The sequence below is a fragment of the Macaca mulatta genome, chromosome X (assembly GCF_049350105.2).
Source record: "Macaca mulatta isolate MMU2019108-1 chromosome X, T2T-MMU8v2.0, whole genome shotgun sequence".
NCBI lineage: Eukaryota > Metazoa > Chordata > Mammalia > Primates > Cercopithecidae > Macaca > Macaca mulatta.
In genome coordinates this window covers 145,022,277-145,049,421 of record NC_133426.1, presented here as the reverse complement: position 1 = coordinate 145,049,421, position 27,145 = coordinate 145,022,277, and the positions used below count along the sequence as shown (strand labels likewise).

General features: G+C 38.3%; 1 protein-coding gene across 4 annotated transcripts in view; it reads left to right on the top strand.

Moving 5' to 3' along the window:
• Window positions 1-27,145, top strand: part of FGF13 (fibroblast growth factor 13) — a 607,550-nt gene that overhangs the window by 578,358 nt on the left and 2,047 nt on the right. For all 4 annotated transcript variants that reach the window (XM_015128297.3, XM_028841663.2, XM_015128298.3 and 1 more), the window contains 1 exon segment: window positions 25,024-25,222. In XM_015128297.3, coding sequence (XP_014983783.1) covers window positions 25,024-25,222 — 199 coding nt within the window.

Genomic DNA, 27,145 nt, shown 5'->3' with positions numbered 1-27,145 from the left:
CTGGTGACAGCACCCAGTAGCTATCCAGTAGGCACCAGGGCATCTGAAGTACAACTGGGTGGACCTCGAGAGAATGGGAGCTAGCTGAAAAGCATTCCCTCCTTCTTAATGATTATCCATTAGCACACCATGTTTTTATTGCAGAATAGATTAGAAACAATTAGCAAATGGAAAATTGAAGAGGCCCTTGCTGCTTTTAGTGTTTAGATGTAACTTTTGAACAGAATCAAAATGCTCTTTTTAGAGTCAGATGTGCCATTTTACCTGAATTCCATTTTATGCCTCTGCCATGGGGTACATGCTTTATTCCATTTAAAAACAGAAATTTTCTGGACATGGATTCAGTATGTCTTGCTGATTGCTGCGTTTATTTCAGATGCTTTTTAGAAAGCACTCTTTAGTAAGCTAACTTTCTCATGCTGAACAACGTATATTAAAGTGATGGTTGAAGCATATTCCAAAGTCATCTTTTAACTCACAAGAATATGGAACCGTATTGACTTCTACCAAGACAGTTTAATCATTCATTGTTAACTAAGAACATTATCATTTTTATTGTACTTGTCATTACCTATTACTGTACTCTTGTCTGAAAAGGAACTATTGTGTAAGAGAAAATAATGAAATTAAAGGAACAATGGATCCGATTTTGTCAATGCTCAGGAAGTGAATCACTCAATGCCAGTCCTGTAGAATTCAGGGAAACATCATTAGGACTTCATGAATTTCAACTTTACTAATGTGGATTTTGTTATATTTCTCACATAGACTTGGATGAAGCTTTATGTAAATGCAAATGTTCTCATTTCTTATATTGATGCATTGTTTATTTGTATTTTTATTCTAACTCCTCCAAGGAGAAGAAAATCTTAGTTAATATGCAGATTAGAATTTTTATTGAGAATTGTGTTTTATTGTTCTTAAAGATTAAGGTGATAAAGAAGGTTAGAACCCCCTGATGAAATCTGCATCACATTCAAAGAAATAGTACTTAGTGAGATTTTGTCATGAACCCTTTCACAGCTTTGCTCTATTTCTCATTATAGCCCAATTATCAAACGAAATAAAACAAAGCCATTCCTATAGAATGAAACACATGAAAATGGCAAACTACCTGTAAAAATGAACAAGGAAATACTGATCTTCAACTATTCCTATACCCTTATTTCTAACCTAATGTACCAACTCTCCTTCTCTCATTTTCTTTTACCAAAGTAATCTGAGGCAGAGAAATTAAATTTCTATCTAATACTATTGGTGAAAACAGAAGACTATGTGAGAAACAGAGAAAATCTCTAAACAATCATGGTGCCTCCTGGACTTCCTAATATGGAAGTTATCTAATATGATTAAGTAATGCAGCACTAGTGAAATGCTTTCATTCATCCCCACTGGAACTCCAAAGCACCAAGTGGACTTAGCATCAGAACTTAAGAAACTGAAGCGTTCCTTAGCCGTAAGTCTCTGCAAAGAAATGGAATCACAGTTTTGATTTATGTAAGAGGCAGAAAGCAACCGTTACTCTGTATCCACAAATGTCAATTGTAGAGGAGCACCAGGTATCTGAGAAGAAGATCTTTGAGGGATATGCTGCTTCTTATCCCCTTTTCCAAGTTCTTATTTATTTAGAGTACAACAAAAGAAAAGGCTGACTAAGAGAACTGTGATAGGGTTTGGGAGAAGGAAGGAAAATTGCATGGACATATACTAGCCAAGTAACTTATGTAGTTTGGGTCACTTGTTATCTATTAACTAGCCCTAACTCCTCTACTGAATGAGTAGTAGTGGTGGTAGATTTCTGAAAAGACAACACAGTGCGTATTACCTAAAGAAGCAGACTTCCTCAAATGTGTTTCTATTGGACCTTTGGATTGTATAACATAGTGTTTGGGGACAGAAATGAAACTTCCTTGTTGTATTTTTCTTAGATGTATACTATAGTGAGTGTGTATTATCTGTGTAATTCCCCCAACTGTAATATATTTCAGATCACTTTATTCTAAAAATGAAGTACATCCTACATAGAGCAACATTCAAAGAAAATATTTGCCATAGAAAATAGAGGGTAGAATGATGGTTACTAGAGGCTGGAAAGGGTGAGGCAGGGAGTGGGGATGGTTAATGGGTACAAAAATACAGTTAGATAGGATGGTAAGATCTAGTGTTTCATAGTCACAGGGTGACTACTGTCACCAATAATTTATTGTACATTTTAAAATAACTAGAAGAGTATAACTGGATTGTAACACAAAGAAAGGGTAAGTGCTTGAGGTGTTGAATACCCCATTTACCCTGATGTGATTATTACACACTGTATACCTATATCAAAATATCTCATGTGCCCCATAAATATATACACCTCCTGTGTACCCACAAAAAAAATTTAAATTCAAACTTAAAAAATTAAATGTGTGTCATGAGAATTTCCAAGAAGGACACTCCAAATCATTGGTTTGGTTTCCTTAAGTATATAGCCAAAGCCATTAAGTGGAAAATTGAGATGATAAAAGTAGTCAATGTAGTCCCATCATCGCATGCAATATGATTGTATAATATTGTGTCAAAATTTCTAAATGGTTTCAAATAGTTTATGCATACCCATGTGGCTTGAGGCAAAAGCTCCTAATATTGGCTCTTTACGGCTAAAGGCAAATGCCCATATTTAAATGCTTGTTTGTGTAGGAAGTCAGTAATTGCTAAAGGAAATTCTGTGTTTGCAGTTCTAATAAGATAATTCAATAACATGGTGATTAATGTTATTTTAATAATAGATGAAGTCACATAAACACCTAATTCTTAAGTTACTGGGTTGTGTTTATTCATGACAAATGGGATCCCAGAGGATCAAAATTAAAGATTCAACTAAATATTTTCATTCATTTCCAAGAACCTAGTACATTACCCTGCCCATAGGCAATCAATAAATATATGTCAATTAATTTGCTTTTTTTTTTCTAAAATTGATTTCCAATAATTCGTAAAGAACAAGGTCAAGGAGAATAATATGTAGGAGTCATTTTACCAGTAATTGAGAATTGAGCTCAGAGTGCACAGGGGTGATCTATGAAATGCCATCATGATTTCTGAAAAGCTTTAGCAAGGGTTATTAAATATAACAGATTATTTCATTCAGTGCTGTCAGTCTGATTGAAAAGTTAGGCCTTAATGATGTCCGTAGCTGGTACTTTGTTCCTTTCTATGTGTAGCATTTCCCTGGTTAAGATGCCTCACAATGTTCTCAAATTAGTATCTTTCAGCCTTCTCTGTTTTTTGGACATCGTGTCTATTTTTTGAGGAGTCTGCCTGCCATTTGTTTCACACTTTAGTAGTACCTACCTAGAAGATTGAAAAGGAGGTCGTGCCCCCTACTTTTCTGACACTTTAACCCACCAGCATTAAGCTAATAACCTACTGGCATCTGCCAGAAGATTTGTTAGTGTTAAACCCATATGCTCCTAGTGATTGGCAATGTGAAATATTATACCAAGTCTTGTCATTCACTGGCTATCATGAACCCCCCAAGGTGCTATGGTCTCCTCCTCCAATAAGCTCTGTTGAACTCCTTGCCAACCAAGAGATACTGCGACAGGATTGTTCTTATTTGCTATTGCTATCAGCTTTGAGGAGCCACTGCAGCCTAGAGAAAGCCTGAGAAAATTTCCCAAGGCAACTCTGCTATTCCCCTCAACACCTATGGGATTTACATACGCTATGCCGTCGTATTCCCTATGATAATGTATGTAAAGTTCTGTACACATTACTGACATACTATACGTGTTGAATAAATGTCAGCTATTTCTATTATAAAATATCCATTATTATGACTGAGCCTCTCTAGTGGCCCTCAGGCTAAAATGGCTGTTATCCCTCAGACTAGGATGCTCTTACTAAACAGCAGCTCCTTCTCTGACTAGAGCGCCATGTGTTCTCAAAGTTCCTAATAGCGCACTATGATTACTCCTACTTTGGTACTCATCTTGCCAAACAGTGCTTGCAACATTTATCCTTCCTGTTTCTCTAACCAGACTGTAAATTCTGAAAAAGCAGGAAATAGCTGTGACTTGTTCACTGTAGTATCCTTAGGACTTTAGCATAGTGTCTACACTTTTCATGCATGTAGTAAGTGGTTGTTGAATGAATGAATGAATGAATGAAAAGTCTCCTAGTATCACAGGTTCTCAATTATTCCCACAGAGTAAGAGTAGCCCCCAAACAAGGTATGCATTCTCCAGTTACCCTCTGAAACCATAGGGTTAGCATAATCAACATATATGCTATGAATAGATGCAAAGCATTAATATTAGCAATTATGCTCCAAATGCTAATCTCAGGATGGATGTAACATAATAACACTTTGATATTAATTAAAATCATTTGATTGCATAATAAATTATTATTTTACCATCATTATGCAGTATCATTACTGATTGGCTAAAATCTGCTTAGAGTAGCACCTTCGAAAAGGCATTTCACCTCTCAAGTAACTGTCACCCACGTTCATCAACCCTGCTAGCCCCTCCTTAGCACATCTTAACCTTCTCTCACTTTTTACTTTGTCTACCTGTTATCAATAGTCTCACCAAATTATATATACAATCTAAACTTCTCTTGTTTTTCTTTAACCAATTAGCAAGATTCTGAATAAATCTATTTTTGACCCGTGTATCTTTACTCCTTCTACCATCGTCAAAATAGCTTCCTACATTATATATTTCTATGCCTTCATCCATCCAAACATTTATTCATTCAACAATAATCCACTGATTGTCTGATGCTTGCCAAAAACTTCCTCTGCCTTATCTGAGCTTGTCGTTAAATGGGAGAAACAGATGTTGAACAGACATTGAATTAAAAGCCAGTGGATACTCCGGATTTCCTTCTATGACATGGCCACTCCCAAATGAAGACTACCAGGCACAGATTACTGTCGCAGAGCAACATTTTGACAATATTTTAGATGAGGGTATTAACAAAAAACAAACAAACAAACAAAAAAAACAAGAAAAACCTAGGAACTACTATGTAGACAAGAAGAAGGTACACTAGAATAAAATGCATTTTTAGGTGGTCACTATCAAAATATAAGCTCTTGCAGTTCATTTCCTGGTGATAGGAGGAGCAGCCTCACTCCTCAAAAGCTGTGGAAGAGCAAAGGAGTGGAAAAGTACTTCCAGAGAAATCTCCTGGGGATTTCTTAGCCAGATATTTAGAAATATCGCTTAAATTCTTCAAGTTGGAGGATTCTAACCTATGCTCTAACGATGACTGATGAAGTACAGAAAAAAAAACAAAGTTTACCCAAAAAAATGAAGTCACAGAATTTCATTACCTGCCATCACCCGCTATGTATGTATCTATTTTTGAGCAGAGTTTCACTCTGTCACCCAGGCTGGAGTGCAGTGGTGCAATCCCAGCTCATTGCAACCTCCACCTGCCGGATTCAAGTGATTCTCCTGCCTCAGCCTCCCAAGTAGCTGGGATTACAGGTGAGTACCACCACGCCCAGCTGATTTTTGTATTTTTATTAGAGACGGGGTTTTACTATGTTAGCCAGGCTGGTCTTGAACTCCTGACCTCAAGCGATCCGCCCACCTCAGCCTCCCAAAGTGCTGGGATTACAGGCATGAGCCACCGTGCCCAGCCCATCACCCCATTTTGAAAACCAAAAGCCTAAATCACTCACCTTGAAGCAGATTTGATGCTGACTGTAGACACTAATTGGTTGTTAGTCCTGTGTTGGTTTATACATAGGGGCAGCCATTGCTATGCTATTTTATTGAGGCATAAAGTAATTGTTTTACATGAATACAAACATCCTAAAATACTGCCATTCATTCCTCAATTTATAAACTTCTGCTTTAGGAAATTGTATTCCTTATTATAGGCTGGGTGGCCCTTTACAAATCTTAACTTATTTTATCCTCCTAACAACTTCATGGAGAATGTACTATATTTTCCCCCATTTTAAAGATGAGGAAACTGAGGCATGGAGGTAACATTACTTGCCCAAAGTTACTAAGTTAGACAGACCTGGCTGGGTTCTAATTATTGTTCTGCAACTTACTGACTTAAAAACTCAACCAGTATGCAAATGCAAAGCGTCTTTAATATACAATATAAAGTGAAGAACAAAAGCGTGTACAGTGCACCAGTCTGGAACGCTATTTGCCATTAACCTTTAGTTCAGATTTTTTTAAATGCATGTAATCGCCCCTTATACATTTTTCCTTTTCCCAGTGTGCCAAAATCAGCAAGCCAAGACAGTTGATTGCGGTGGGCATGTCTTAAAAACCAGTTTCCATGAAAGGAGCGGCTAAAAGGCCTATTGTGCTTGTTGCCTTACTTTTATTTTGAGTCCAGTATCTAGTCTGTTAGTTTATATACAAAAGAGGCTATCTTGCAGGGAATTCAGCTAAACCTCTTCACTGCTCTTAGGTCAGGGCCCTGAACCTCTGCTCCTGGCTAAACCATCCCAAGTATTTGATTAGATACGTTACTTCTGAGTTCACTTATTAGCAAGGCACACTATGATGGAGTCCTGATGTACGTACTTGCCAGTGAGTAGAATAAAGATACATTTTGTGTTTACTGCTGTTGGTAAAATACTTACTTGTGTGAAGTGTAATTCACAATTTAATCACTCTTTAAATCCAATTTGTAATTAATTTTTAATTAATTTATTCTTAACTTTTTTAAATTTTAATTTAATTTAATAATTAATTGCTAATAATTAGCTTTATCATTCTTTTTTCTTTCTCCTTACTATGCTTCCTTTCAAATCATTTCCTTCTCTAAATAACATTGGAAGCACGGCACTGAAGTGATTGATTTTTGTATCCCATTGTACTTAATTAGCAAGTTGTGGCATGTATTTGGTTAATATTTCTCTTTCTAAAAAAATTCTTATCTTTGTTTTGGTAAATTGAAGAAAAACTGTGGTCCATGGCAAAAAGAATGAACCATGAACCCTTCTATACTCTATGTGCTCAGCCTGAGATGCCCATATTCTACAAAGAGCATTTTAAGCACATCAGGTTTAAGTGACATCAGGTTTTAAGCCCCCATGAAACATCAGAGATAAATACTAGGTCCCTGGCTAACCTGCTTTCGATGTTTTAATGTTTAATCTGTAATCTGCAATGTATTTTAATTAAATCATCAAAATTACAGAATTTTCGTTGGAAAGACGTATTCTTCATTTGTTGTTTTGTTCAGTAGAAGGAATTGGCATTTCTGATATGTTGATATGTTGGCATTTCTGATATATTGGCATTTCTGATATATATGATTTCACTTTCATATATTACTAGGATAAGTCCTTGAAATTTACTAGCCATTAGGATTTGCTGCTTTTAATGATTAATTACCTGTTGGCACACTTTTCAAAGGTATTCTCTTTAGCTGTTTCCTTTCATCTTGCCCTACCTTCTTTGTGAATAGCCTTTCATGTTTAGCTCAAAAGAGTATTCATAAGGGTTTATTTTGTTTCTTTGGGTAGAGATGCTGATTTATAATTGTAATGTAGTTCATAACAAGAGTGAAAATTAAAGTCCTGAGAACTGTACCTCAGTAGGGTCCTAAATATTTTATGACAGATCTAATTGTTTAATAATGATGCAAAGACCTTAATCATTTGGAATAATTTGTTCCTTCAGTGTATCAGGCCACCAGGATTCATCTATCCCTTAATTTAGTAAATTTTTATGGCAGGAATACAGAGTACCATGTACTGTTCCAAATGCTGGAGTACAGCCATAAGCAAAACATGATCCCTGTCCACAGGGAGCTCATATTATAGAGAGGGTAGACAGACATTCAACAAATAAAGATACAGTGTTCTTTGGAGAATAAACCAGAAGGGTTAGAGGGATAGAGAGTGCGGAGGGATAAGGGTTTCTCTTTCATATAGGATGGTCAGGGAAAGCCTCTCTGTTGAGGTGGTATTTGAAAGACGAGAGGGGAAGGTTCAGGCGGATATCTGGAGGAAAATTATTCAAGGCCGAGGTGTAAGCCAGTCCGAAGAATCAGAGGTGGGGCTATGCTTAGCATATTAAAGGGACAACCTTGGAAGCCAGTGTGAGATAGAAAATGAAAAAGAGAACAAATGATACATAGGAGCAAAGATGTAGTAGTGGTCAGATCACAGATGATCTCATAGGCCAAGTCAGGGGCTTTGTCTTTGACTCTGAGTGAAGTGAAAAGCTATTGGAAGGTGTAGAGTAGAAGAATGACATGATCTGCTTTATATTGTAAATTAATGTTATACAACATGTATAGTTTACATGGTACTAGTGGCCAACTAACACAGTCAATTAGGGAATGCTATCAAGGAGTCCACAATTTTCCCTCCACCCCAGGTAGCCTCATTGACTTTGCTTTGTTCCACACACAAAGAATGAACCTCAGATTTTAACAAAACGTTGTGGGTATTTGCTCTGTAGGTCAGAATGGAATTGGCAAGAAAGTATTATTAGCCCATCCCATCTGCACTGCACAAAGAAAATAATGAGTACACTCATTTAACTCAGCTACCAGCAGTGCAGCAAAAACAACTCCCACTAAAGTGAGTCAGGAGCATCTCCATAAACCATGGCAAACATATGACGCCCTAAATGATGGCTCAGTGGCCTCAAGGAAATAAAGTACCTTCCTAAGCACCTAATTTACTACCAGGCTGTGACTCAGGCTCAGGAAAAATCAAATCTATTATTATCTATACAGAATACAGTGAGCAACTGTGGCTAAATATTGAGAATACTTAAAACAATAGAGAGTTTATATTGCTAAGAAAACGAATGTGTAGTCGGAAATTATTGTCACTGCTTATGTGTGTGTCTGTCTTCCTGTCACTGCTGTTTACACACCCATCTCTTTGCTTTTTCATGGGAGTTGTACACATAATTTGATGTGCTTGCACAGAGTTAAAACATTCCTATTCTAATGGCTTCATACCTGCTAAATTTGTCTACTCCTGTTTCCTTCTAATGCTGGAAAATTAGTGAAGTCCCTGGCAACTTAGTCTGTGGAGCTTACCCCAAAGCTGTGAGATTTGAAACTCTGTCAGTGTTTACTCAGAGTCTTCATACTATCTTTTATTCCGGTCACTTGGCTTATGGTTCCCTTGTTCCTTCCTCTTCCCTACGGTTTTCAGCAAATCTCCAGCTTCTGTAAACATTCCTTCAGTAGATCTGAATTGCATAAACTATAACTTCAGTGACACCAACGTGTATTTCATAGCATGTTGTTTCCGATGATTGAAGCAATCTTCCTGTGTGGAAAGGTGATTTAAAAATGGAGCCTTATTGTACAAAATTATAGCTAGATAAGAGGAATGAATTCTGGTGTTGTGCAGAAGTAAAGGGTAAATATGGTTAACTGTAATTTATTATATAGTTTCAAAAAGCTAGAAGATAGGATTTTTGAATGGTCACAACACAAAGAAATGATGAATGTTTGAGGTGATGGCTATGCTAATTATCCTGATTTGATCATTACACCTTGTATACATGTATCGAAACATCACTCTGTATCCCATTAATATGTAAAATTATGATGTGTCAACTAAAAAGAGAAAGAAAAAATTGAATCTTAATGTCTTATATTGGCCTAGAATGTACAGTACTGTTTATAGTTCACTGTGATTGACTCATATTTGGCTAGTCATAGCATGTACAACTTGTATGTTCTTGTAGGTACTGTTATGGTGGCAACTTGGGTCATTCTGAAGTGTGATTCTGAAAGATCTGGTTTTAGGTTTCAACATAAGCTATTTCAATTTTAATCTGTACCTTGATCTAGGATAATCACATTTTTTTTTTTTTAAAGAAATTGGTAAGTAATTAGCTACTGCCACTTCTAAGGGTAATAGGTTACTTAACTATAACATGAATTTACCAAATGAATCCTTTTGGAATTGAATAAATGCTCAAGCAGATTATTCTAGTAGGAAGAGATTCATGCAAAGTAGAGTTGTATCTTGCTTGGCCAGTGTAGACTATAGAACTCAGTTTTGATCTGTTGTCTTCTTGCTGTAAGAATACACTTTAGGATACTTCATGAGTTCAGGCTGAGACCTGGGAACTGCTCTTTGGACAACTGTCTAGAGAAGGCACGTGCTGTTCCAAAAGTGCTAAGCACCATGGTTGTCTGAATCTAGTTTAGGAAAACTAGTGCACGTGATAGGCACTTAAGAATTCTTTGTTGAATTGAATGAGTAAACTCTTCATTAAATGGCATATAGAAAAATTGGTCTTCATAAGTCAGCCAGAGGTGATACCATACATTCTGCCAAACAGCAAACATTATATCAAGATGTTGTTCAGAGGAGTTCTGACTGTCTAGGTAAACCATGCATTATGATTCTTTACACGAACCACTTTCTTTCTGGAGCCAGAACTTATACCTGCTTTACCTAGAGAACAGAATAGAATAGCTAGGCTTATCTGAAAACGTTTTATTTGATATAAACCAGCACACATAATTGAATGTCTTCTTTCCTGAACAACTGGCATTTGAGAGTCAATCAAAGAACAAGTCTATGTCTCCTTTCCCCAGTAGTGAGCTTCAAAGCAGAGCAAATGGATCCCTGACAGGGCCGGGGAGGGTAGAATCAGACGTGGAATACATGCAACCCTCCCCCCAGAGACATAACTTGGGCAGGAAAGGAAAATAATGTGTATCTGGTACACCCTGTCTCCCTTACAGTCATCACCTTTCCATCAACTGACTGTGTTTATTTTAGTTGGAAGTCAGCATTTAACCAGTTCTGCCTGAAGCTTAGTGAGGGAGTTTAATTCTGAGAACCGTGTTCTCACTGAAGGGCAATATTCTCTTTCTCTTGGGGAAGGAGTGCTGTTTGTATCCTCCTGATGTTGAGGGATATAGTAGCCATCATCATGTAATGACATACCAAATACAGTTTATCTGAGAGTTTAAAAATTAGAAGCAATCTAATTGCTGATGTGATTCATGAATAGATGGTGCAGCTTATAATGACTTGGTGATAACAATTTATTGTATACCAATCACGTGCACTCAGAAGAACCTGTGCATGAAATCAATGTGAGCACTAAGACTAAATGCAAATATTTGTGGACATTTAAAGTTTTAGGCCCCTTGATTATCTTTCAGGTAATATATACAACATATTTGCCAATATAGATTTTTCTTCACCAGCCATCTGGTAAAAATTAGTATGAGATAAATAATTTAGCTTCCTTCTGTTCAGATACGACTTCATTTTCCTCTTCCTTGATGCTGTGAAAAGTCTTCAGAAATAATCAATGGTAAAGTGCATTTGCATTCCTGCCAAAGCTGAGCCTGGAGGTTTCTGACATGCTGACGTTTGACTCTTTTTCTCTGTGCACTGTGAAAAGAAGAGGTGCCTATTATTATCAAGTGGCCCCAAAGAATTGCGTGCATGATGGCAGCCTTGCACAAGTGCACTGCCTGCTAAATCACAGTGTGAGGAACCATGACATGAGACAACTGGGATGTTCGAGAACTGCAAGTCATTTTTCAGGATTTTAAAAAAATAATACTGCAGAGCATAAGAAAGGGATTGAGGAGCAATTAATTACATACTCCCTGTGACCTAATGATTCTCTCTCTACCCGCAGAGAGTATCTTACCCTTGAAGCACAGTAATTGGTTTGTAGGAGATATTTTTCCATTCATAAGAAAAAAAATCTCTCCTACTTTTCATCCTGGACTTATTTCTCCAATCTGGCTTGAGTTGAGGAATCTTATGCTAGAGTTGTAGGAGAGCAGGTGCCAGATTGTGGAGGGCCTTGAACGCCCGGCCAGGGAGTTTAGATTTTATCCTGTAGGCAGCAGAGAGCCATTAAAAGATTTTGAGCAGGAGGAATGTAAAAAATAGGACTTGATTTGGATTCACGCTTAGTATAAAAGTGCAATGATAAGATATATTAAGGGAGTGTTACGGTTCTGTTCACAGCATGAATATAACTGTAGGATTCATCTCTACTAGCTGACTAGTTCAGCTTTTATAGCATGCAAATTTTCAGAGCCAGCTGTAAGAGGTTGATGGTAAAAGAACAAAGTAAGAATTGAACATGTGAATGTAATTGTAAGGAGGGATTTTTAAATGATCACGATCACTGGTAACACAGAATAGTAATCATTTTAAAGGGTGACTGTAGAATTATTTGTTCTTTTGTTTGCGTTGTCTGAAACCACTTCCATGCTATATAATTACCTTAAGTTTTAAGAGCTCCCTGCAGGAATAATTTATGTATTTTGCATTCGCATGCAAATACTTTAACAGTCTACATTGTTGAAAATAGAACTGAACATTATTTCAGATAGGTAATGGTTGTACAAAGCTTATGAAGTATTAATCATTTTTATATATTTCTGATAGTTTATATGATATTACTGTGTTGTGTTTTCAGCTACAGTGATACTTAGGTAACAAATATTTGAAAATTTAAATTGCATATTTTGATAAAGAACTGTAATTTGCCAATTTCAAAATTTAATGTCATCAAAATCCTTTTAAAATATTAATATAAAATGTTGCAATATTTCAGGAAATACAAAGCAAGCCAAATTTAATTTAAGCTACTAAGGGCTCAGTTATGAATTGTAGCTAGATACGTGGCCTAAACACTCCTGTAAATCATTGCATTTTTAGAATTCAGGCTTCACTGCAGTGGTTTCTACAGAGGCCATAATATAAAGTGATAACAATCATAAACAGCATCACAGGTGATGGCAGTTTAGTCATAAATAGGAAATCGTTGTCTTGTTCACTGCAACATAGCTACACATCTAAGCATTATATGTCCCTTGTGAAAATGTGATTCACTTTATGATGGTGACATTCATATTTCAAAGTGTCTTGTTTTAATGAGCTTTCACAGGATTTCTTTGCACCAATCTTGAACTTCTCAAGAGTCCTGGATTTCCCCCCCCCCCCCCCCCAGAGATGGATGTGCATTGAGCATAGGAAAATCTCCAGGAAGAAATACGTTTACTCCTCTATTTGGCTCCTCTATAGACACTAACTTTACCGAAGAACTTTACTTACCTTGGGCAGCCTATCAGATTTCACCGTAAGCTCTGAGCACAGCTGGGACTTTGGACAGTAAAGAGATGTCTTCTCCAGCAAAGGAGAGACAACTTACTTTCCAGTCTTCCCCATTAAACATTCACGGGTGAGGGTGGGTGAGGGTGGTGGATATTTCTCAAAGTCCACAGGTTTATAGAATTGGGGAAAGCAAATGGCCCATTTTTTTTAACTTTCCGTGTTTTCTTTTATTTTTTTGAGACGGAGTCTCGCTCTGTCGCCCAGGCTGGAGTGCAGTGGCCGGATCTCGGCTCACTGCAAGCTCCGCCTCCCGGGTTCACGTCATTCTCCCGCCTCAGCCTCCCGAGTAGCTGGGACTACAGGCGCCCGCCACCACGACCGGCTAATTTTTTGTATTTTTAGGAGAGATGGGGTTTCACCGTGTTAGCCAGGATGGTCTCGATCTCCTGACCTCGTGATCCGCCCGTCTCGGCCTCCCAAAGTGCTGGGATGACAAGCGTGAGCCACCGCGCCCGGCCAACTTTCCGTGTTTTCATTCTCTGTTGTCTTTCTCTGCTTTGTATTTCTCTGTTTCACTCTGTCTCTCACGTATGTAAGCATGTGAGTGCACACAGAAACACACATGAATCTGACTCAATAATTCATATATCTCCTTATATGTGTTACCCACATCTGTACCTGAAAAGGCAGAAGCCTAATTTCAGTAAAGGGGCTCTGGGGTCATTTCCTGAATACTTCTAGAGTAGAGTTCACTGGAAAGAAAAAACCCAACATGTGCCCAAACTCAGTTGTGAACAGTTTTGCAATAGAAGAGTGACCCTTTCACGCCATGATCTAGGAGAATGTTAAGTGGACAGACTTATATAAAATAAATGGAATGCTGCTGTCCACTGTAATGGAAAAAGAAGTGGCCTAGGGGATAGGCTGCCTGGCCCGGCTTCTGTTCTGTGTCAAACCTCTTCCTACCCTCTGGAACTCAGGATCAGTTAGAGCTTCTGGATCTTCAGTGTCTTGAAGCCCCAGGAATATCACATGCCAGTACCACCTACCTTAAACAGATCCCAGCTTCCTCTAGAAGCTTCCCTGCACTGGATTAGTTCTCCAACAGAAAGTGTTAATGCCAGGTTCTAGTGTATTAGCATCTCTGGTTTCATTTCTTTGACTCTAAAACAAGCTCTTTAGAGAATTGTTTAAAAGTCTACCAAAACCCATTAATATAATTTTTACTTTTGTTGTCATTACTTTTGTTAAACTGTCCCTTACCTATCACTTGAATGCCATAACTATTCAAGCAGTTGTAGGCACTGCTTAAACATAAAGTACTGTTATATTGTTCATTATTGTTATTAGTAACCTACATTATGAAAGTAGAACAGTAAAACAGTGGTTTGGAACAAAAGAAATGAGATAATAATATTGCAGTTTTGTAGCATAGTAATTAAAGTGAGATGTGTAAATGTCATCTGGCCTATTAATATTGGATTATTTCACAAATCCCTTTATTATCATGTGGTCTCACTGATACACATTATAGTAATTCTAGTATTAGATTCTTAGACTATTTTAAGCCCTAAATCAAAGGCTCATGTATTGTCATCCTTGAAAAGGAATCAGTACTGTAAGCCTTTCTGGCACATACAACTAGTGTGTAATATTCGCCCCTCACAGAAATGGAAAGGTGCTTTTCTTCTCTGTTGTTATTGACAATCACCAGTTTTTAGATCAGTTTCAAGTTGCAGGGTGGGGAGAACGCTACGTTTTCTTATCTATCACACAAATGGAAAGTTAAAGGAAGGGAAGGGATCTGGTAGTTGTTGAACATCTCCACCTAGGCTAACTGCTTCCCCATGCCTTCTGTCATCTTCCCTATGAGACACGTGATGCTGTCCCCATCTTGCAGATGCAGGATCAGAAAACACACCAATTGCCTGCAGTCAGAAAACTGGGAAGTGGAAGAGGCAAATTAGAGCTGAGCTCCTCAAAAGGGCCAGGGCACACAAATAGGAGGGAGGGCTGAGCCTTCAGCAAATGTTGAAGTTGCGCATTTAGAAGGGAGTTGACTTTACAGCTATTGTCTACCCAGTAACTACTCTGTGGGTGAAAAGGTGCACTTGCAATTGAGTTTATTTTAAAAATGACTTGTTAAGGGTACCGTTGCTATGATTTTCTAACCTGTGAGGTGGGAGGAACTCTCAGGCCAGAGGGATGTAATTACTGAGAGGTGCCTTCAAGAGTAAAGCAGATTGTTATATATTTCAAAGGGGGCTGTCACAGTGCCTGGGACACAGTAGGCTTTCATTAAATCCTAGATTAGAATTAATTCTTCTATTTGGGTCTCCAGTGAATAAATTGGCTCCCTCCATTCAGATTCGTGAGAAATGACTGCCACTAGCATCCTCTCGTGTAGCTCCTTTCAAGGCACTGATGAGTAGAAATGCGCTCTTTGTAAAAAAGATTCCTCTCTTTAGCACTTGTTATCCTCAGTAGTCATTTGCAGATGTAATGTGATGCAGCAGTTTAACAGTCCTCTGCAGCACCATTCTCATCCATTCAAATCCTTGGTTTATAGATGAGGCCTTCGCACCTTGCCCTGACACCAGCTTTTATGTTTTGCAGGAGAAAGAATACATTGGTGACTTCCATTTGAGCAGTTGCTATTGTCTAGCGTTACTTTCCTACTTGTTCAAGAAAGTCTCCTTTCAAAGTTCTTGAAGAAGCAGACTCCTAATTACTGTGACACTTTTCTTCAGAGACAAACCCTACCAAATGTAACAGAGCTGCTGTCCAATGTGTGTCAAAAGTATGATTCTCAAAAATTCCTGGCCAGGTGCAGTGGCTCACGCCTGTAATCCCAGCACTTTGGGAGGCCAAGGCAGGCGGATCACCTGAAATCAGGAGTTTGGGACCAGCCTGGCCAACATGGTTAAACCCCGTCTCTACTAAAAAAATACAAAAATTAGCCAGGTGTGGTGGCCCCTTGCCTGTAATCCCAGCTACTTGGGAGGCTGAGGCAGGAGAACCCCTTGAACCCAGGAGGTGGAGGTTGCAGCGAGCCGAGATCATGCCATTGTACTCCAGCCTGGGCAACAGAATGAGACTCTGTCTCAAAAAAAAAAAGAAAGAAAGAAAAAAAAATCCTGAGGTACAAGAATATAATATGCACCCACTTTGGTGTCATTTTATTTTTAATAGGCCTTGCTAGAGCTTTTCAATTCATCTAGGAGGAAAGGACCTTTGTCTTGTGCATGACAGTTGGTTGGATCTCTGTGAAAATTTTTCAGAGCTCCTAAGCTTTGCAAGTGCTTGCAACAGCTATTTAAAAAGACACAACCTACTAAGCTTGTTCTCCGGATAACATGTACTTCAGAACTCATATTCTTGCAGCTGGATTTAGATCCCACTCTGAAGTCAATACAGAGAAGAGGACTGCCACAAATTAGAAAGCTTCATAGTAGCAGAGACTATGTATCCAGTGGGCACAAATGAATTCCAGGACTGGCTAAAAATCTAGAAGGTTTATTTTTAGAAATGATATCTGATATTTGATTCACCTTTCAAAACACATAGATCACAGGAAGGGGGACATCACACACTGGGGCCTGTTGTGGAGTTGGGGGAGGGGGGAGGGATAGCATTAGGAGATATATCTAATGTAAATGACGAGTTAATGGGTGCGGCACACCAACATGGCGCATGTATACATATGTCACAAACCTGCACGTTGTGCACATGTACCCTAGAACTTAAAGTATAATAATAATAAAAAAAACACAGACTTTAAATCAACAACAACAACAACAACAAAACACATAGATCAACCCTGCCATTAAAAAAACCAATATACTGAATTAATACACATAATAAGCAGGTTAATAGGTTTTTCAGGGGGTCATTCACCTTAGAGACGTGTTCTTCACTTGAAAAAAAAATTCCACAGATTTCTGTTAAACAGTGAGATGCCCTAATAAGTTTTAAAATATACAGCAGTTGACACAGTCTCTCTGGAACATATTTTATGTAAAATGAATTACTCCCTCTGCCACCTAATTGGATTGCCTAAGCAATCTGTATTCTCCTGCAAGGTTAGGGTCAGACTAACACAGTCTTGGGCCAGTCACACAGTCTCGAAGACACATGGCCTGTTTCTTTGTCATGAGTCTCAACAAGCTACTTCCATGCCAAAATGTATTTGCTGACCAGGCTTGCAGGAGAGTGAGGCGTTTGGATCCTGTAATTTTTATATCACGACACAAATAACCCATCTTAGCCTCTGGAAGGGATGTATTGTATTTGTTTGCTCTCATTCTTTAACTTCTAGCTTATTTCAGTGTGTTTTAGAAAACATTGTTTTGGAAGAATTCAGAGCCCGGATAAGCCATGGTATGGCATTGCTTTACAGAAATATATGAAAATCCAGAACAATTCAGTATAGAGGACTAAATGAACTCCAGGGCTGAAATATGGTCATATCTGAGTCCTAGTTCTGTTTTCAACAGGCCATTGGTTGACAGGTTCCTGAATATTTTTCTTAGTTTTGTTTGTGAAGAACTAAGGAGAAAAAGCGACACTCTGCTGACATTTTGTGGGGTCCACATAAGGTAAATTAAAATATCTATGAAATATCTAGGAAGATAGAAATTCTTGGTAAATAATTCAGTGTAACCATATGAGGAAAAATAGTCCCAATGTGCATACTCTTAATTCCAATTTGCATTTCTTTACAAATGGTTGCTAATTAACATGTGTATTTTTAAGTCATTTTGTGGCATGGTATTTCATGAAACCCCTTTTTCAGCACTGCATTTCTTTAGTGCTATGGCTTGGATTACTGCAGCCATTTCAGCCTATTGCAGACAGAAATGAAAAATGAAAGGAGGCAAAACAGTTCTCTGAGAACCAAGCTTGGAGGAGAGCACCAAACACAAAGTGTAATTCATGCGCAGTCCTAATTTTTGACAGAATTTATATTCTTCCATGTTAATAAAGCACATATAGCCCGGCCTCTTTTTTTGTAAATTGATCCCATACTGAAAAACAATCTTGAAAAGTGGATTTATTTATTTGGCCCTGGTTTCTGGGCCTATATTATCAGAAGCAATCCCACATTTCATGTTTTTGGAGCTTACAATATTCAGAGCTTCTTTCACCCTAGATCATCTCATTGCATCCTCATACAACAACCAGGAAGATCAGCAGAACTGGTAGATTTTTTTCACCATTTTACAAAAATCAGTCTAATAGAATTTATTTGAAACCCTTAACTATTTGCAGACAAAAAGACCAAGAGTATAAGGTTCTTGCCTATGTCTGGATTATTAGGAATTTCTTTATTTTTGCTTAAGTATTGTTTTGCTTTTGTTATTCTCTATTCTCTTCCTCCTTTTCTCTCTCCGTCCCTCACTCTCTCCCCCTCTTCTCCATACCTCTTCTCCTTCCCCTGTCTGTCCTCCTTTCCAGTTTTGAAATTGAATTTACCTCTAAACCACTTTCCTCCTTTGATCACCTACTTTTTCTACCCTCACAGGCAAGTTTCTGACTTGCCTGTCTCTAGTATAAAATAGTCCTCTATTCATTGGAAAATGTAGTGCCACATTTAAACCTTTTTTGGATTTATACAAGGGAGCTTCCAAAGTTTCTTCGTATGTTCCATTTTTAATTTATTTATTTCACTAGGTATGTTTTGATAATTTACTGTATGCCAGACCTTATGTTAGGAGCTGCCTTCAAGTATCTGATAGTCCAGTGGATATTTGAGTGAGCAATCCATATTCTGTTTATCGTGAATTCATAATTTTGCTTAGCTACAGTGCACTGGGTGAGTATTGATTCCCTCTTCCTCAATCTCTCCCTTCCCATGCTTTGATCTCAGTAATAATGAAGTTCATTCACATCAAATATACCCTGGAAGAGAACATCAAAGCCCTAACTATAATAATTAGTCCTGGATTTTGAAATCACTGGTGGAAGGAAAGGCTGCATAGACAATATAGGTAGTTACATTGTCACCCCCATGGGCATGATTTATGTTTTAAGATTCTATTGTTTCAAGTTTTTTAACAGAGTTGAAAATCTAATTTTAATCTGCATATTAATTTCATTAGGCTGGGGAATAATTGGTGCACACAAGTCAAACCTGCTTAAATAACCTAACTTTTAATCTGGAAAATTAATTATCATCAGAACATGGCTCAGAATTAGAAGAGTGACCCTTGCTACTGGCAGTATTTGTTCAATTAATTGGAAGGTCAGGCTACTGAAAATGCGACTGGAAGGGAGGAGAAGAAGAGAGAGGTGGGAATGTAGAAGGAAGAGGTAGATTAGTTAAAGTAGGTTTCTAAAACCTACTGAAAAGAGGAAACTGTGTTTTCTAGGTTCATTATGAAACATTCTTTAAATGCCCACTCATAATATCTATCAACTGTTTTTCTTTCTGTGTTCTATTGTTCTTGCTTTAAAAAACGTTACATGTGAATGAAACAAAATATATTGAGACACATTAATCTATACCAGGATGTGTGCACTTGGCAACACTGCCATCACAGGCTTTGTTCGCCAGACTGGGGACTTAGTGTTCCCATTTTATGTATGGACAACTTCAGTACACTCTGTTGCTCCCTCTAGATCCAAGGGAATCAGTGCAGCCCATGTAAAAATATATATATATATATATATGTTTTTGAGAGAAATATGCTAAAGGGAAACATTTACAGTCTGCATGGCAATCCTCAAAGCCTCCCATCCTGCTGAGATGCGAACTCAAATGAAACAGTGCCACCCTATCAGTTGCACTATAGCTGAAAATACAAGAGCAGGGTGAAAAAAAGTATGAAAAACCTGTTATTAAGGCCTGTGTTTGCCAAATTACTTATTTTAATCAAGAAGGTATTTAGTCTTGGTGTGTATCTTTTGGTATTGGAAATGTGTTTAAGACTCTGAAACAACATCAATGTTATACAGATACTTTAGCCCTCATCATTTTGGTATGGCTACTGAAGATATAGCTGCACACCATCTGCTGACTGACATGGTCCTTACTTGGCTCCATTCAGGGAAGCCATCATTACAGCCCACTCTTCTATTAACCTGGCTCCAAAGAGATACTACTACACTCTGTCCATACTTTGCCCTTGGTGCCAGGGGCAAGCCCGGCCACTGTTGCTTCTTCTGACTGTAACAGAGAATAACAATGTATATTGCTCCCAAGCCTTTGTTCTAGGGAAAAAATGTTTTCTGGTACACCCTTGGGTCTTGCGGTTATTTGCATATATTCAACATAACTGTTGCACTAATGCATTCTTCACTTGCCTCTCAAAGTCTGTGTGGAGGTCTTAATATGCCCTGAGAAGGGCAGCTGACCATTAACATCTGTGATTGTAACAATTCCCCAATATGTTATATGGATGTGATGTTCAGGGTTCAAATGTTTTATTCTTGTCAGTGATATTTCAACCTCCAAAGAATTATTTCCTCCATCATCATGTGAGTACGTTGGTAAAAAGGAATATTAGATTTTGCTCCTGGATCCACCTATTCTCTGAATGTAGATTCCTCATTCCTTACCCAAAATATTATCATTATACTATAATAATACTGATATGTTTTGTTTTTTGTTTTTTGTTTTTTGTTTTTGAGATGGAGTCTTGCTCTGTTGCCCAGGCTGGAGTGCATTGACGCAGTCTCGGCTCACTGCAACCTCCGCCTCCCAGGTTCAACTGATTCTCCTGCCTCAGCCTCCCGAGTAGCTGGGACTACAGGCACGTGCCACCGTGCCTGGCTAATTTTTTTTTTTTTTTTTTGTATTTTTACTAGAGACAGGGTTTCCCCATGTTAGCCAGGATGCTCTCGATCTCCTGACCTCATGATCCACCCGCCTCAGCCTCCAAAAGTGCTGGGATTACAGGCGTGAGCCACCATGAATTTCTTAAATAAAAGGTTCAGTATTCACTAAGAAACAAACATTGAACTTCAAGGGGAATAGACATGATTATACAGGGGAAAAATTTTAGAGACAGATTGATTATTTCATTAAACAAAAAGTTGTTATTTTCCTGAAAAAAACATAGATATGCAAAACATATATTTCTTTTAAGAGAAATCAACACATAAAAGGTTATAAGACTTAAAGCATCTTTTATTTTGTACTCATGTCAAGTAATTTCTCAGTGACTCTGCAGGGAATGCATGACATCTTTTTAACTCATTCATGCATTAATTACAATAGCAGATATTTATCTGGTGCCTATTAAATCCAGAACACAGTGATTGCCGCCTTTATTTAGTGCCTCCCATGTGTCAAGACCGCTATGGTACCTTCTTCCAGTGCACTAGCGAGCATCTCCAGATCAATCAAAGTAGGTTGGTTCCTTGGCATACATCTACCTAGTCTCCTCTGAACAGGGATTTCGTGGGTTGGGACAAATCCAGTTTCTATTATTCGTATGAATCACTGCAGAGACATAGGGGTGAAACTGTATCCTCTTGGTGGGCCTGCCTGTGTTGGGTGGGATGTTCACATTTTTTCCCATTTGATAAAAATCAAGCCTCTTCTGCCTACTCAACACTGGATAAAATGACAGTGTCATACACAGAGAACAGAACACTCCTTTGGTTGCTTCAACATTCTTTTTTTGGCCTCATTTTTCTCCCTCTCTACGGAGTTTTTGAGTCCAAATTTAGTGGTGATGACTAAGAAATTGCCAGGATGTGACAGAGCATTCAGTTCATTGAGTCCTTCCTTGCCATTTTTCGATAGTTGTAACAATTGCCAAGTTTTTTCCCCTGATGTTGTAGGTGCTATGTTATTCTTAACAGATACTAAATTACACTTGCCGAATCTGTCCATGCAGTGACAGCCTCATTTTACATACAGCTGATTTCATGATACGGTATTAGGGAAATTCCCTGCAGACTTTTTACTAGTTGATAATTCTGAATCCTAGAATTTCCAATATTTAAATCTGAACATCTGAAATTCAAATTATATAAACAATAATCAAGTGGTCTGCCATGTGCTAATGTGTCATTTTTGTGGGGGGAAGGTAGATGGGGGGAAAAAGTAAGACAAGTTCCTTACCATCTGGAGCTAATCATACAGTTGTATGAGTCACAGGGCCATGCTCGAGATGTAGATAGAGCTCATGGCAGCACAGATAACAGGTGTAATCAGTTCTGATTGGGAGAGATTATATGTGATTCTGGAAACAGTCATATTTGAGCTAGGCCTTGGAGGATTAGAGGAAAGCCAGTAGGTAGAGAAACAAAGGAATGACATTCTCAGCAAAGGAAATGAATGGCCTCAGTAAAGCACAAAGGCATACATGGCTGGTTCTGTGGTGAATGACACTGGAAGATGACGCTGGAAGGCATGGTAGTGACTGAACTGTGGAGAATTTTTAAATGTTACATCAAGTTGTTTGTTGTTTTTACTATAGGCAAGGTGAAATCATCCAAATTTCCCAAGGAAGGGAACTTTGCTTTAGGAAAGCAAACCTGCCAGCTGAAGAGAAGAAGCCAGTTAGGAGGTTATGACAGCAGTCCAGTGAAGAGGTAATAAGGCGCAAAGTAGAGCAGTGGCATTGGGAATGGAAGGTGAAGGTCATGGATCATGGACTAGAGAGCACGGGAATGAAATGAAAGGCCCTCTGAAGTGTTAAGTGTGAGCAGCTGCCAGGATGGTGGACTCCAATTACTGAGACAGAGAATACAGAAAAAGTAGAGGAAGTGTGGCTCTGTGCTTCAAATACTATTCTTCCGTTTTCTGTATTGAAAAGCTTGACTAAAATGATACCTCTCTGTGAATCCCTCCCTAGTCCCTCAGTCAGAATTAAGTCTGGCTTTTTCTGTTTTCATATAGCACCTCCTGTAAGCCTCCCTTTCTTTCCTTACGGTAGCACACATTGTATCTATGACATTTGGGTACACGCTTGACACCTACAAATATATGATAAGCTGTCTGAGGCCACATACTACTTACCTATGAATATTTAGCACCAACCAAGTACATAATGGATCCTTAGAAAATGTGTATTAAATGAATGAATGAATGCTGCTATCTCACAAGACATTAAATGCAGCCCATTTTGGGGACCTGACTTAGAATATGCAATGATCGCATCTCACCATTCTGGAGTCAGCCATACATTGTTTATGTGGCTAATTGGTATCACTTGCCTTGATCATATGCCTTTTTCACCAGATTTATTTTCAAATGGTTTGACTCTTTATGAAAGGAAAATCCATTCTCCAATGATGACTTTTTTTCCGTACAGTGATTTAATTCCCAAAGAATTTCAGCAACGTTCTGTGTAGCTGTCCTCATCACTAAAGGAAATGTGGAGACTTCTAGTCAAATTTCTTGGTACTTTCTTGGCTTTCTCTATGTTGAGAAATCCTACAAAGAGGAGTTTTCACAGCCCATAAATAGAACATTTTGGTTCCTAACATGTGACAGTTGCCTTAGAAGTACATTGCTTCTTGAGTAGGTTGAATTTGTGTGAATCCTCTGAAGATCTATGAGTGTGCCCCTAGGCTGAAATAACCCCCAGAGATACTCCAATTCGTGCATTCTGGGAGCCAGATTGGGAAGCTGAGGGGAGATTAGGCAGATTACTGTGTGAAGCACTGATCGTAGAATCCTAGAAAAAAGGAAAGGAAATTGCTTGAGTGCTTAAATTTCAGAGAAAAGCTGCCTTGCATGAGGACTATATCCCTCTTTGCTGAAGTGACTGAGAGGGCTTCAGATGTTGCTGCTCAGCTAGTGTGTATTGCTTGAAATGGTATCCAATATGAAAATAAAGAAAGGTAAAACCACGGAGACATTGTTTTTCAAAGACTGGTGCCCCAGAAAGCTTGCAATATTTGTTTGTATACATGTTTTTGATGATAGTACCAAGTGTTTTTCCTGATAACATCTCAGCAAATTAGCAGAACTCGGGTAGGTTAATTGGTGCCTCTATCACATGTAGCTCAGTTAGCATTTTCCTAATAATCTTCCACTCCAAGTAGGCCCTTTGGTACTCTGTGGATTACTTGTAGAATCAAATCGACTATTCATTTCATTTAGCTTAGAAATTATCATTTTTAATGGCTGTTTATTGTACGCATAGACACGCGTACACTCAAACACACAAAAGGTTGTTTTTTTGTTTTTTGTTTTTTTTTTTCCTTGAAATGGTCTATTGAGGGCAGGAGCCCTTCTTTTAAAAAATCCAGTCTAAAGTAAAAATGGCCAAATGCATGACAGAAAACCACATTCCTGAGTTCAAAGTCCACTGGGCTGCTCTATCATGTCTGCTAGTAAAATCACTGTAAATTCCTTGCTTTTGTATTGATTTGCATGTAAATGTTACTGTAAGGCAAGGATGGGGTGAGGGGGGAATTTTTCTTTCTGTCTCAAGTCAAGGTTCATAGATTCAAAAAAAAAAAAAATCAATTTGGTTTACCTAAAAGTAAAAGGTAGGCTTTCTTTGTAGCATTCTTTTAGAAACATAGGCAGAAAGCATTGTAACACGGGTTTCAGCCTGAGGCAATTGACAACCATAGTGTATCATAACTCAAGAATCCATGAAAATTAAGTACAAGGACCGAATTTTTTTTTTTTTTCATATTGAACCCTGAAGGGAACAAAGCTCCATGTGTCAGTTTTGTGCTTGTCTTTTCAATCCTTGGCTCTTGTAGTTGTCCCATATATTTCACTTATGTGGCTTATTCTGATGTTCCCATTACCTATTACAAAGAGAGCTAATCATTGATCGATAACACTTTCACTTACGGCTTTTTCTAAAGCATCACGTGAAATGTTACATATAGTCTGCTGGTTTCCAATGATGATAGTTGATACTATTAAAATAGAGCACCAGTCATACAAGCTTTTACAAAGTATGTCTTAACCTCCTAAGAGGCGATACCGCATGATTCTACAGGAAATCCATAGCTATAAACACTGAACTTTTGTTTATATACTTTTGTTGCAGGAACTTTTCACACCCGAGTGCAAATTCAAAGAATCAGTGTTTGAAAATTATTATGTGACATATTCATCAATGATATACCGTCAGCAGCAGTCAGGCCGAGGGTGGTATCTGGGTCTGAACAAAGAAGGCGAGATCATGAAAGGCAACCATGTGAAGAAGAACAAACCTGCAGCTCATTTTCTACCCAAACCGCTAAAAGGTACATTTGATATTTTGGGAACTATGGATCATGCTACTAAATAATATTGATTGATTACATTTCATTTGTTTTGGGGGTACAGGTGGTTTTTGGTTACATAGACAAGCTATTTAGTGATGATTTCTGAAATGTTGGTGCACTTATCACCCAAGCAGTATACACTATACCCGATATGTATGGTTTTAGCCCTCACCCCGCTCCCAACCTTCCCCCGACCCCAGTTCCCAAAGTCCATTATATCATGCTTATGCTTTGTGTCCTCATAGCCTGGCTCCCACTTAAGTGAGAACATACAATATTTGGCTTTCCATTCCTGAGTTACTTCACTTCGCATAATGGCCTCCAGCTCCATCCAAGTTGCTGCAAAAGACATCGTATCGTTCTTTTATATGGCTGAGTACTATTCCATGGTGTATATATACCACTTTTTTTTATCCACTCATTGATTGATGGGCACTTTATTGGTTCCATATCTTTGCAACTGTGAGTTTTGCTGCTATAAACATACCTGTGCAGGCGTCTTTTTCATATGGTGACTTATTTTCCTTTCAGTAGCTACCCAGGAGTGAGATTGCTGGATCCAATGCTACTTTTAGTTCTTTAAGGATTCTCCATACTGTTTTCCATAGTGGTTGTACTAATTTACATTCTCACCAGCAGTGTAAAAGTGTTCCCTTTTCACCACATCCATGCCAAACATCTGTTGTTTTTTGACATTTTAATTATGGCCGTTCTTGCAGCATTTAGGTGGTATCTCATTGTGGTTTAAATTTGCATTTCCCTGATGATTAGTGATGTTGAACATTTAGAAATAGTAATTTAAAACAGCCCTTAATAATACTTTTGAAAATGAAACAGTTGTTCCACATTAAGACATTTATTTTAAAACCTTACATTCTGTAACACTCAAAAACATTTGCTCTCCTGATTTTAATTTTTCCATAATGCATGTACATATAGTGACACTTCACTTATGTAGAAGTAACTTACATGCTAACTCAGGACAGCCAAGACCCCCAAATTACGCTACAGTGTTGCCTGGGCAGAAACATAGGTGTTAAAAATGTGTGTTCACAGCCGGGTGTGGTGGCTCACACCTGTAATCCCAGCACTTTGGGAGGCTGAGGCAGGCGGATCAGGAGGTCAGGAGATCGAGACCATCCTGGCTATCACGGGGAAACCCCGTCTCTAATAAAAATACAAAAAAATTAGCCAGGTGTGGTGGTGGGCACCTGTAGTCCCAGCTACTCAGGAGGCTGAGGCAGAAGAATGGTGTGAACCCTGGAGGCAGAGCTTGCAGTGAACCGAGATCACGCCACTGCACTCCAGCCTGGGTGACAGAGCGAGATTCCGTCTCAAAAAAAAAAAAATGTGTGTACACTTAACACCAGAAAGTTCCTTGGGTCCTCTCTAAGGGCCCAACATATTATTTCAGCAAATTTTGCTTATAGTTTTCCCATCATTATTAGCAAATTAATAGCAATTAGAAAGGGTGAGGGATAAGAATAGGCTATGGAAGATAGGAATATAAGAAATAGTGAGATATGGTAGAGAAGAGACAGAAAATGCAGGCAAAGCAGAGGAAGACTTCAAAGAGATTACTAGCCTGGGGTTAGAGTAGGGGTTTAGAGTAGAGGCAGACACTGCGCAATTCAAACAAGCATAGCTCCGTGTTTTACAGCACGTTTTTTGGAGCCAGACTGCCTAGATTCAAGGCCCAACTTCACTTTTTACTAACTGGATGGTCTTGAACAGTTTATTTACCTGTGTATGCCTCAAGTTCATCTGTGTAATATGGAAAAGAGTACTCATAAGATTCTCATAGGGACTAAATGGGATAATGCATGCAAAGCACTTAGAGTAGTATCTAGTGTTATAAGTGTTCCATAACTCTAAGCTATGATGTTTATTTATAGCACAACA